Source organism: Magnolia sinica, chromosome 16, assembly GCF_029962835.1.
Source record: "Magnolia sinica isolate HGM2019 chromosome 16, MsV1, whole genome shotgun sequence".
In the NCBI taxonomy this organism is placed as follows: Eukaryota; Viridiplantae; Streptophyta; class Magnoliopsida; order Magnoliales; family Magnoliaceae; genus Magnolia; species Magnolia sinica.
Genome location: NC_080588.1, coordinates 1,357,692 through 1,370,876, shown reverse-complemented (window position 1 = coordinate 1,370,876; position 13,185 = coordinate 1,357,692). Strand labels below are relative to the sequence as shown.

Here is a 13,185-nt window from a genome sequence, read left to right as displayed (position 1 = left end):
CAAACAACCCCTATAATCATATTAGTTGTAATCCCTCTACAACTTAAGGACTTTATGGTCATCCAAACGACCCATTAAGTAATTACCATATCATTTTTGTAGACATCCCACTCAAATCAAAGATAGTACTTTCAACTTATTGGCTAACTTCTCCATAAAACCATATCCTAAGCACAATTCCACCATTTAAACGTCTAGCAAATTTAGGGAGGGTTAGAATATCTATCTTTGAACTCGACTATCAGACCCAATCTTGAGATCACCAACCCTTGGTCATGCAATAGTGCTTTCAAATTGACTATCCTCAGAATCCATTCCCTTGACGCTTGAGGATAAAACTGCACTTATCTATTTAGGGTATCATTGAAAATCTGTCAAACATCCCTAGGCAATTTTATTTTTTTTTAAAAAAAATCTCATCCCAGAAGAAGACCAATGTCCCAAATCTCTCTATCCCCAAATAATCACCCAAGAATTGATTCCTTTGGACAGATCCTGCATGATAGATGAATGCTAATTGTCCATCAATTGATGGATGGTTGACGGTATCTAACCCTATAAATTCACCAACCCACTCCCCAAAGCATGCATCGTCCAGGAAGAGGACAAACCGAAGGGAATGAGAGAATAGAAAGAGTGCACCAAGAAGAGAAGATTAATGAGAATATTTTGAATGCTGCAAAAATCCCCCTCTAAGCTAGCCCCTGCATAGAAACAGAAGAAAGCTCAACCTCTCCTTGGCAAAACCCTAAAGTCATCTTACCTGTGCCTAGGTTACCTTTTAAAACCAACAAAAGCCAATTCATCAAGAAAAGCCAGCCAAGTCACAAGTAGGGTCAGATATGGAGACGTCAAGCTATCCCTTTTTTAAAGGAAAATGTGCATATTCCACTTGAGTGTTAGATGTGTATCATTTTCCGGCTTAATTATGCCCCAAAATGTTTTGATTAAACAAATAGATGGCACGGATATGTCATATACATCACGATGGGGCCCACAAGTAAAAGTCAATCCTTTTGGATCCTTTTTTAAGTAGAAATACTCATGCATTTTAAAACAAAGTGAAAGAGTAATAATTATTTATTTATAAAGATTTACATATTACATGAAAAATCAAACAAGCCTTGAATGAAAATGGACCAAAACTCAAAACTAAAATAAATAAATTAATGAATATAAACTTCTAATCATGGATGCTTTTATTAAAAGATGGAGAAAATGGAGTGATATTGATGAGAAAATGAAACTAAAACGTGGAGGAAAAGATAGTTATCATGTAGTGCGAGATTGTTAAATGCATTAGGAAAGAAGCAGAAAATATTTGGGTATTTAGAGAAAAGCCATTCATATAAGGAAACTAATAAAGAAATAACAACATTAAAAATAAATAAATAAAATTAGAATAATTCTTCCTGTTCGAAAGTTTAGAACCCAACACCTATGCGGTGCAAGGACTCTGTGGGGGCACACCCAAGCATAGCATGACAAATTGCACCTACATGGTGTAAGGACTTTGTGGGGCACACCACGATTTATGTGTTTTATCCACGCCGTCAATCTTCTTTGCAAGCTCATTTTAGGGCATGAGCCCAAAATTAAAGCATATCCAAAGCTCAAGTGGACCACACCAACAAGAAGCACATCCACCGTTGAAACCTTCTTAGGGACTACGGAGCCCACAGTGATGGAGAAAAGAGAGCGAAATTAATAAGTGTAGAAAAAGGAAAAAAGAAAGAGTAGCTGGTAGAATTTAAAATAAAAGAAAATAATGTTATTTGAAAATAAATTAATGAAAAAATAGAAAAAAGAAGCAAAATGCCGAGGAAGAGGTAGGTTTTAAAAAAAAAAAAAATGTTTAGAAAGCAAAATGCCGAGGAAGAGGTAGCCTTATGCAAGAATGTGTTGATCGGTCCACCTAATTTTATCGGTGCATTGGGTGGCCCACAGATTGTGATTTTAAAAAAAAAAAAATAGACGGCAAGGGTTATTTGATCAATACCATCCATTTCCCATGCCCTTAGATGTCATCCTGGATGACTTTTGGCCACAATAGGTGGGCCCACCTAAGCTCCACTGATAAATTCACACAGAATCATTGCCTGCTACGGTACAAACACCACATACATTCATCGACACTCCTCCAATAAGGGAAATCTACAGCCCAGCTGTATACTAACTTAGTACAGAGCACATCTGAACCGTGTAGACAGTGGGGCCCACAATGAAGATCATCCGGCGAGAAAATCAGGCCGATCCACTCACGAAATCAACGGAAATCCAACGGTCTGACTCAGCAAACAGGTGCGGCCTGCCTAATGGGTGGATCGACCAGATTTTCAAGATAGCCCATCTTTGAGATGGGGCCCACAGTCTACATGACTCGGATGCCTACACGACTACCACACACTCCATACAAGTAATCAACTCTCACTCAAACACATCCACAACAATACCTTTCAGCATATGCATAGATGAATACAAGCCAATGCATGTCATATTCAGACTCCTGCACAGGGTCCCATGCATGTGGGGCCCATATAGGGTCATCTGATCGGACCATCCATCAGATGGGTCCCACCCTGTAGCTTTATTTCATATACTCACAAGCCCAATCTACTATCTTTCACAATTCACACACAATTCCTACATACAACCCATAGCTTTGAACATGTATATATAACAACATGGTGTATGGTCCCAGCATCTAAACAGTGCAGGCTGCTTCCATTGAAGAGAGAGAAAGCCACGGGAAGCCATTCCTTCCCGGGTCGGCATAAATCTCCGCCATCCCAATTCCATCCCATTCGATGTCTTTATCAATGCCCACTAAAGATGGGACTTCCACTGCAGCTGAATTGAAGATGCATCAGATCAGTAATGAAAATCATACAAACCGGGTTCGCTCTACTCAAAACCGTGTAAGCAAAAGATAAATAAAAAAAGCAGCCCGTCGAAGACCACCTCAAATTCCAGTTCTGGCAGTGAATGCAAAGTGTGTCACGTCGAGCAACTGTATATATATACATATATATGGGAAATGGTACTATCAGGTTGAGCTCTGTGGGCCCCACCATGCTGTGTGATGGACATCCATCCCATTAATCAGATGCACCCTTGGGCCTAAAAATTAGGCCAATCTATGACTTGAGTTGGCCGCACCACAGACAACAGTTGAGAGTGGATGACCGCCCATCGAAGCCTTCCTGATTGTATAGAGGGACCAATGAGATGTCGTTTAAACATCCAGCCCATCCACTCTGTGTGTCCCACTTAGATGAGTGGTCACACCAAATTTCAGGTGGGCCCCACCAAGTGCTTTTAGATGTTTTAGTCATGATTTCTCATGGTTTCAGATGGTGTGGCCTACCTGAGTTCTAGGTCAACCTCATGGGAGCTGTGTGTGCACAGGCCTAGTGGAGGTCTATGAAACCTTTGCTGAATCTCTATCATGCTCACTTCTCTTATCCCAAGATATGAGCTCAATGCCTATTGAATCCAATGGGAATTTAGGCAGTGTTTGGGATAACATTGAAAACAAAACAATTTATATGGAACTCTATTTCTCCTTTCCCTAGGTTTATTAGGAAATTTGCGGAAATCGATATCACTTGGAAGAGGCATTAGATCGATTTCTGAGGCCACAAAAGGAAATGGGACAACGGCATCATCTCACTCCAGTTTACTTTTCCATGGAAAACTGCACTCCAAACAACAGAATTGGCTATGTTTGCATACATTTACTAGATCTTCTCTTCCCCTATGGGTGCTGAAGGGTGGACTGTGGTGGGCTACAATTTCCTGCCCATAGGGAATATCTAAAGACTATCATCAGGGAGAACTCCCAATATACCGTTGATGAATTATGTATGACGAGCCAGCACCCATAACATTCTAACCATGAGATGACACAAAGTTTCCTGTTCCAAAGGAAAATGTATAACCATTATCATCTAAAAGCAACAATGGAACCAGATTGCGACTCATAGAAAATGCATAAAATGTGTTTGAAAGGTCCAAATAATACCTTTTTTTTTCTTTCTTTCTTTACACAAACACACACCCCTCATGGGCACTCAAACCCAGGACATCAATGTTGAAATGCAAAGCATCTACCACTCAGCCATGCATCGAGACTCAGGTCCAAATAATATCCTAACTCTAATATTAAACTATAGATCCCAATAGCCTAGACCTTTGCCTTTGCATTGTTGGGTTGCCCATTACAGTATAATGCTCCACATCACTGGGCTCCTGACTCCGAAACCCCCTACATGCATGGTACACTGCTTTTTGAAATGACCATTGTTGCGAAAAAATAGCGGGGTCCATCCTCTTCTCCTTTTTTTGTACTGTGAACCATCATCTGCCACCTTTTGTGTTCATTTATCTCCAAAACCTCTGTTCTTTTTATGTGAGTTATTTCCATATGGGCATTATTAGTTATATGCTGCTTAAGCCTTTCCTCTTCTTGCACGTACTGTGCAATCAACTCAGTCAACGTCCACTTTACTTTTTGAGTGTTGTAGCCAACATTAAACGCGTTGAATTGTGGTTGAAGCGTAATTAATATGGATGGGCGAGCAGATCCTCTAAGATATCCAACGTGAGCGAATTTAGAAGCACGGTTGGAGATCTCCATAATGTGCTCCCTTATTTTCCCATCATTGGTGCTTTAAAGAGATGAGTTTTCTATGGAGACCTTTCTCCAAGTTCGGCCAAGTACTCTTTCGCAATCTCTTTTGCGGGAATTGTCGAATGGATAAATGAAGAGAAAATATTTCATAATCAATGGACCTGTCCAGTTGGATCGCTCCCACTTCTCGAACTTATCCACCTCCATGGCTGAGCTTGAATTGGTGGGGGTTTAGAGGTTGAATCCTCCCATAAGGCTAAGGATACATCCATACACCTTAAGGTGATCTCAATGGTTTCCTTCCACTCTTGGAAGTTGGAACCAGTTAGTGGTGGAATGGAGTTAATTTGGGAGAGAATTGAAGCAATAGTCGTAACTGCGACAAGAAGGTTTAAAAGCCCAAATTAAGAAAATATACCATATAAGCATGAATTAAAGGATTGTATCATGTAGAAATTATAATCTCTAACTAATCAACAAGGCTATTAATTAAATTGCCAAGGATGATGGAGCCTACATGTCAAACCTGGTGAGAAACCCAATTCAACATCATGATCCCTCCTTTTGGTCAAGATCACAACAAGCGATCGGTTCTCTCAAATGAAGCTAGTTGAATGCCAAGGGAATGGGCCAAGAAGATCCAACACCTTTGTGGCAAGATGGATCCTCTAAACTCATGTCATCAGTCGTCATCACCACCCACCCCATCCTGTCCAACTCCTACCAAACGATGAACCCCTTTGGGCTGAACACCACTTGCGTATGAACAGACGCCACCTTAACGGTCCTTAATGCATGCCGGTAATACCAGATGTCATGCCCTTAGAATCTGAGAACTGACTAGTTTCCTTGATTACAGCCACTTTGGTGGAATAGAACCAATTCAACTCTCCAATTCTTAGAAACAAAATCCTACCCTAATTCCCTACCTCTAATGAACTTCCTTAATGCCTAAAAAAGGAGAGACGGGTAACTGAGTCAGCTAGGTAACTATATTTTAACTTCTCCAACTGTTGACCTTTTAACATCTTGACAAGCACCACACCCTTGATTTGACCAATGGCCAAGACTAGGATGGGTTATTACCATGGTTTAATCCATACTTTTGAAATTGTCCAATTTATTAACCTATCCCCTGAGTTTGGTTTAGGAAGATGAATTCAACCATGATCACCAACATGTCAAGAAAAGGTCTAGATAATAATTTCCTTCGTGGACCACATTGAAGTGAACAATGATCAATTCATATCAATAAACCAAACTACCTTAGTGCAATCATAGACAAAACTAAATTCATTGACTCCACGTATATGAAAGCAAATCAGATACCGATCAATATATTCGGTACATGATCATTCTCTAATTGGATGAATTTCGATCAAAAGTCAAAAATCATGATCATGGGATACCTTAAGATGATTAAAAAAAAGCGGATTTCGATGGACTGTGACAGTCCCAATCGATGATCAAAACACATTGAAACTCCATGGTTGATGCACCGCCCTGGGATTTCCACCATTAATGGAACTTGAAGAAGAAGATAATGTTGATCACCCAGTTCTTCCTCTCCTTCCACACCCGCATGCACATTGTAATGGGATAGTTGTTGCGTGCTCCTTGTCTGCAGAGTCGGGGAATGGGATCTCTTTAAATAGAAGCTAGACGGAGTTCTTACCATTGTGGAACACCTCCTTTAGAAACATCTCCACCCTTCACAAAAAGGGGAAGTCCAAGCTGACTTCCAATTCCCACATGAGAAAGAATTGGGTACTCGTGGGGTCCATGGTAAATGTGTATCACCACAGCCCTGTGCGCCTACTGGATGCTCAAGCAATCCACCCAAACCATCCCATCCATGATCCGTACATGTGTATGCATCTGGCCCACCTTAAAGGCAGATGTTAACGTGGAATTCTTCTCCTCTTCCCAAGGTTTTCTCATGAATTATGTAAATCAATGTCACTTGAAGGCATTAAATAGATTTCTTAGGCAAGAAAAGGAAAAAGGACGACCAAATCTTCTTGTTTTGGTTTCCTTTTCCAAGGTTTTCCATGGAAAACTGCAATTAAAACAAACAACTAAATTGTTGGTGCTCACATACCCTATAGGTCTGAAGCTTGTGGACAGCAGCATGGGCCACAACTTGCCACCCGTAGAACCTAAGATGATCATCAAGGGGATTCCCAATCTACCATTGATGAAATCTGAAGGAACCACAAATACTTGTTTGAAAAATATCTAAGACTATATCTAATTGCATGGTCCTCCTAGTATCCCTTTTAGATTGGAATGCATGGTCGATTGAGAGAGAATCAGACACTGCTGTTGATAGAATGGGCCATGAAGCATTGCGCAAAATTTGGAGTGGCTTTCCTCAATATGGGTGCTGATAGTTTTTAAGGGAGGTACAAAATTTGGAGTGGCTTTCCTAATATGGAGGGAGGGAGGGAGGGAGGGAGCGCTCCGTGGCTTTCCATTTCCACAGGAATCCATGCAAGTTTTCCACATCCATGTTTTAGTTTCCACCTACTGAAGCACAACCTCAAGAAATTTCCAAATGTACGCTAACGGTAGAAACACTTTGAAAGCCGTAATAATGAATTGCAATGGACAAAAAAGAAACATACCTTTACATTTTGCTGCATTCATAGGATTAGCCTGCATTTTAACAACCATTAGGAAGCCGGGTAAGTACATGAAAGATATCCATCCTCTAAAGCTTGGGAGCTGAGTTTGAACCTTAGGGCATGTTTAGATTGGAGGAATCCTTGGTGTAGAATTGGAAATCTCAGCCATTATGTAATGATTATTTCCCATGCCAATATGCAAACATGGATTCCATTTTGAGGGGTCTTGTTTGGATATTAAGTGGAAATCTCACATTCCTCTCACAATAGTCACCTCATATCTCCTACCTGAGAATCCAAACTAGGAAAAAGGGTAATGATTTCTAGGCGGAATCCATTATTTTCTCTGCTATCCAAAAAAAAAAAGGTCACATCAATGGAAAACCTTTTCCATTTCCCTAGATTCCCATGTTTTCCTTGTATCCAAACATGCCCTAATTTTTCTAACTACATGCAGCCATACATGCCTGCAAAAGGCGGGCCCCAGTATTTAGATGACTACACCCATCTGGCATGCAACTCATGCGATTGAATGTGGACCATGAGCAATTTTATTTGAAATCATCCATTGTTTGCTTGCATGCATGGCCCGCCTGACGAGTTGACGGCCCGATTTTTTTGGGACAGGTCATATACACAGCAGAGCCCATCTTATGCACAGGTCAGATGTGCAGCATTTGAGCCCGCACGAAGAGCTGCATGTGGGCTTCACAAACCTCTCTAATATGAAACGAAAGAATATAAACCAACTTAAATGGAAAAAAAACAAGCAACCATCAAATCCTAAACAAAGATAAGACAATGGGGCCCACCACCTAACCAAGTAAGAACCTGATCGGTGGAACCCACCATCTGACCACTGCATGACTGTAATCTGACCATTGTGCATTGAGCCTGCACCATCTAATTGATGGGTTGCAATACACTGGATCATTCCACTAAAAACACCTGCTCATAAAAGAGCTTACCTCACACAGCCTCCTGAATTCCATCTCACCCGGATAACTTGTCATGCCCCTACCAGAACATATGCATTATTTCAATTACACTGGGACACCCAAGAAATGAAAGCACGAAGCAATTGACGGAAAGGAAAATTCGAGTTGGATATACTTACCCAACAATCTTGACAAGTGTCTGAAGGACTGACGTAGCTTCTACAGGTGTCACTTGATAATCATCAACTGCCGCTGGGTAACAACTCACGGAATCAACTGTGGAGGACGCATTGTCTGTTTTATCATCCGGATCAGGTTCACCAGTCGTCTGCATGCTCAAACATTCTACAATGGGTAAATTTTCAAAAGAACCAGCAAAAGTGGAAATGCCCACATCATCATCGGGATCAGGCTCGGCACACACAACATCATTTTCTAGAGAATCATCAGGATCAGGTTCCATAATGTTCTCATACTCCAAAATGGGTGCTTTTGGATTGCAATCATTGGGATCCAGTCCCTCAGGGGTCGCATCCTTCACATTTTCAGCTGCCGGTGCATCGTCAGGGTCAGGTTCAGCTACAATTCCATAATTTATAACAGCCCTGTTTGATCCGAAATCATCAGGGTCGGGTTCCCCATAAATTATGGAGCCCAGAAACATACCATGAGTCCCCAAGTAAAGCATGGACTTCATTGATTCACTGACTTGAGAATCATCAGGGTCAGGCTCAAACATATTTTTATAGTCTAAGCAGTCGTCAGGATCCGGCTCCTTCATATGCATTCTCGACACCTCCAAAGCTGGGCAGTTAAGGTGCAGAAAAGGAAATAAAGTAACAATATTAGTAAAAAGCCCACGTAACACAGACACACCATTCTCTAAGAAAATTGCCATGAGAAAACAAAAAGTTGGAGATTCGCAACGAAGTTACAGGCAACACATTGTGTGTATCATCCAAAACACAGGGGCCGCATGGATTTGGGAAAAATTGTGTCGCGACAAGTAGCCAAAGCAATTGTACATGTCCATAGATTGTCAACCCCCTCATGCACAGGAACCAATGCACTTTTGGACAAGTAGTCATGGATATATAACCGTTAGAGCATGCATTAAGCGTTGTAGGTAGAGAGGTGGAACTACTTATCAATGACACTTTACCATTTCAGTACACGTGAGAATTACGCTTATCCTTGCACATGTGTGATATGTTCCAATGCGCCACATGTGCAAACATCCAAGTTCAACCATCCCACATGTGTGTATGTGCCACCATCAACCTTCAAGCAATATAAATGCAGCCAATGTGTCAATGTGCACATGTGCATGTGCCACCAACCAATCTTTCAGTTCCACAAGTGTCACAGTCTATCATGTCCATGTGTGAGGGGTGTTTGACAAACAAGGGAAGAATCAACTAGTCAGAAACGTCATGTCCATGACCAGCTAGTCCTGAAAACATGCCGTGGATTGCTAGTCAGGACACAAACTTCGACTAAATCCAAACAGGCCCATAATGATACATATTGTTTCAAGAGTTGCACAATAAGTGCTCAAATACTTGGATGTTAAACCATGACACTTGTCCATCGACGAAAAAAAAAAATGAAAAAAAAAAATGAAAAAATGAAAAACATAAATGACTCGTCTTTGCCAGCAAGATCATGGATTGCCAAGACTAGTTTGCAAAGTTTCTGATTAAACGAATTCTGAAGACGACTTGGGCACACACTCATTCATCTATGAATGGTATTTGTTGATCTTTTGTGGGTATGTGACTGCTAGAATCCTGATCTTCATGGGGGCACTGGCAACATCTTCAAAACTTCTAGATGAGAAACAGGATAGCATATCATCAATCTGGGCAGCCCATTCATTCCATACCACTACAGGCAGACCATGATGCAGAAATCATGCCGTTTGGATGATTCTAATCATTCAATCAATAGCATGAAAAAAAAAACGGAAGTCAAATGGAGTGGATAAACAAAATAGTTCCTATCTTCATCTCGAGACAATTATTCAATAGACCCTACCATGAGCTGCTTATGATTTCAAACTAGCACTTTGGTCAGATGATACTAACCATCCAATATAAGGCTTGCATAAACAAACTGTGATAACAAAATGGCCAAGATTCAAAGTTTCGAATAAACGTACATCCTAGATCGACAATCATACTATCCCAGGTTTTAAAGTTTTCAGGACATTGCTAACATCCCCATGAAGGCAGCGAAGTTAACATTTCACTAAATGATCACATGGAACTAGTTGGACAATATGTTACCGTCCAATTAATGGATTAACTTCCATCCTCTCAATTGCATATGGCATCCAACCCAGAAACACAAACCCCACTTGTAGAACAACTAATGCCCAATTCAAGCTGATCCACTCATCAGGCAGACCAGTCCAAAGGCAACAATAGACAACCACTAATTTGATCCAAAATACAGGTGCAACCCACCTAATCAGTGGACAAGGGTAACAATGTTTTGGACGGTTGAGTCCCCTCAGATGTATGACACATTGTGGTGCAAATCCCGAAAGAGGAAGCAAATAAATCAATAAGAAAAGAAAGAGATTGCAGAAAAGACCCAACAATCATCTAGCCGAATGCTATAGACAACCACTAATTTGATCCAAAATACAGGTGCAACCCACCTAATCAGTGGACAAGGGTAACAATGTTTTGGACGGTTGAGTCCCCTCAGATGTATGACACATTGTGGTGCAAATCCCAAAAGAGGAAGCAAATAAATCAATAAGAAAAGAAAGAGATGGTGGAAAAGACCCAACAATCATCTAGCCGAATGCTATAGACCACGAATGCAAGATTGGGCTATGCCGTAGGGAAAATAAGAGAATTTTATAAAAGAGAATATTGATCAACTTGTCTTATTCCATAGGCCTTATTTATAATCAAACCCTACAATCTGTAATAAAGGCTATGAAATCTAAAAATCTGAGAAAATAGGAAATCAACTAAATAACAAAGCATTGTAATTAAGAAAGTGCCTAAATAAGAGGATACTTAGATAAGAAAAATCTAAAATTATTCTCTTCCTAAGATAAAGATATGAAAGAAAGAGGAAATTTGATAATCTAGAGATTTGAAAGAAAAGTAAAGTAGTGATGGAAAAAAAAGGGAAGGTGGTCCTTTTCTTCTACACACGCACAGAGCGTGCACGTGTGAGATGTGGGGCAATTGCATCACATCGGCACTCATTCCCAGACTAGTTGTACTAGTATGAGATCACTTATGTGTGATATATATAACACAAACACACGCACCAATCACCCTTGATTGTTTGCATCATGGCCTGCCCTTACTTCAATGGAATGAATAGGCATTCTAGAATAGATTGATGATCATCTATCCTAGGTGTCATTCTAAAGCTATAGGGACATTGCTAATGTTCCCACTAAGGCTGGGGAGTAAGCATTTCCATAAATGCTCACATGGAACTAGTTGGATGATAAGTTACCATAAAACTAATGGACAGCTGCCAACCTGTCAGAAAGGTTTGTCCCACCATCAAGAACACCTCCGCCAAATACAAGCCGATCCACTCATCGGGTGGACCAGACCATTGAAAACAATGAACAGTGACTGATCTGATCCAAAGTATAAGTGTGGCCTGCCATAAGTGGATCGCGCTGACAACTTTTTGTATGGGTTGAGTGCCAACACACGCATGGCGTTGGCACTCATCTACTAGTTGGATAGTAGCTTATGGTTCAACTATTTGTATGAAGATCGCCTAGTACAAAAATACGTATATGCAAATATGTAGGCATGTATATGTGTAATACACCAACACATGTATATATGTACTTACACAAACGTATATAGACACATACATGCATATATGAGACTTGCTAAACCCACATGCATGTAGAAGGCATCACATCTACCCGCCATTACATACGCGTGTAGAGTATGGGAGCGATGTCCAAGCCATCCATCAGATGGGTGGTCTGACCACGTATATGTTCCAAAGTTCAATCTGGTGAAACAGGCAGGCCGCCTTGAAAAAACTCAGCCCAAGTTCTTTTTTAGCCATATGTTTGCCCTGTAAACTGGGTTCGACCTGACCCGAAGGTTGCACTGGCCTGGTTTTGGGACAAGGACATCTTCCAAGTGGAACCCACCTAATGGAAGGCTTGGATCTTGTCACGAATCAATCCTAATGAAGTTCTGCTTTGTTGCAGAAATTCTTACAGAACTATCTGAAATTCAATCAAGCAATTAAAGCATCCTTTATGATTTTTGCAGAAAATCATCCACATATATAAGCAATAATCAGTTAAATTTATGATCGAAAATTACAGTTCTGAAAGAACCCAAATCGAAAAAGTGTCGAAAATTACGTTTCGGAAAGAACCCAAATCGAAAAATCGCTGAAAATTACATTTTTGAAAGAACCCAAATCGGCAAATCGTCTAAATTTACATTTTTAAAAGGATCCAAATTAAAATCGTCTAAAATTACGTTTTTGAAAGAACCAAAATCGAAAATCATCGAATTTTACGTTTCTGAAAGAACCCAAATCGAAAATCCGAAGATTTTTTTCTCACCTTATGGTGGAATCTCTCTCAGTTGCTTGAAAGTTCGAAGGTTCCCACGGAAATATGAGAGAGACGGAGACAGAGACAGAGGGGAATATTTTATACCGTATACGCGACCCGCGTCTCTACACAGTGTACGCGGGTTTTTTTCTGATTAGTGGGGTCCACGTACGGTGATCTGGCCCATTGGCCAGTTCTGTTCCACCGTTGATGTACTATGATCCAAAAATCTTCTCCACAGTACGGTTTTTTATATTTAAATTTTCTGGCCTACTGATTGACGGTTAGGAAAGGAGGCAAAACAACGGCCTACAATCTACTGGAAAAGATTCTAATCTGATCACCAGGATCATCCAAACCGTCGATTTTTGGAGCATTCTCCGTCAGCTGTGAGATCCAACAAACCAACGGTCT

The 13,185-nt window shown here is 40.6% G+C and overlaps 1 protein-coding gene across 3 annotated transcripts; it reads right to left on the bottom strand.

The window, feature by feature from the left end:
- Positions 1–2,440: 2,440 nt before the first annotated feature.
- Positions 2,441–12,904, bottom strand: LOC131228618 (uncharacterized). 3 transcript variants are annotated; one of them, XM_058224397.1, is made up of 5 exons: positions 12,781–12,904; positions 8,378–9,002; positions 8,229–8,277; positions 7,261–7,291; positions 2,441–2,850 (listed from the first exon to the last, which is right to left on the bottom strand). In XM_058224397.1, the coding sequence occupies exons 2-5, from the start codon at positions 8,983–8,985 to the stop codon at positions 2,705–2,707; spliced, it is 834 nt and encodes a 277-aa protein (XP_058080380.1). In that variant the 5' UTR covers positions 8,986–9,002; positions 12,781–12,904; the 3' UTR covers positions 2,441–2,704. The 3 variants fall into 3 exon arrangements, with proteins under 3 accessions (XP_058080380.1, XP_058080382.1, XP_058080381.1); XM_058224399.1 differs by having other exon boundaries at positions 2,441–2,844; XM_058224398.1 differs by lacking the exon at positions 12,781–12,904 and adding an exon at positions 10,667–10,802.
- Positions 12,905–13,185: the final 281 nt, after the last annotated feature.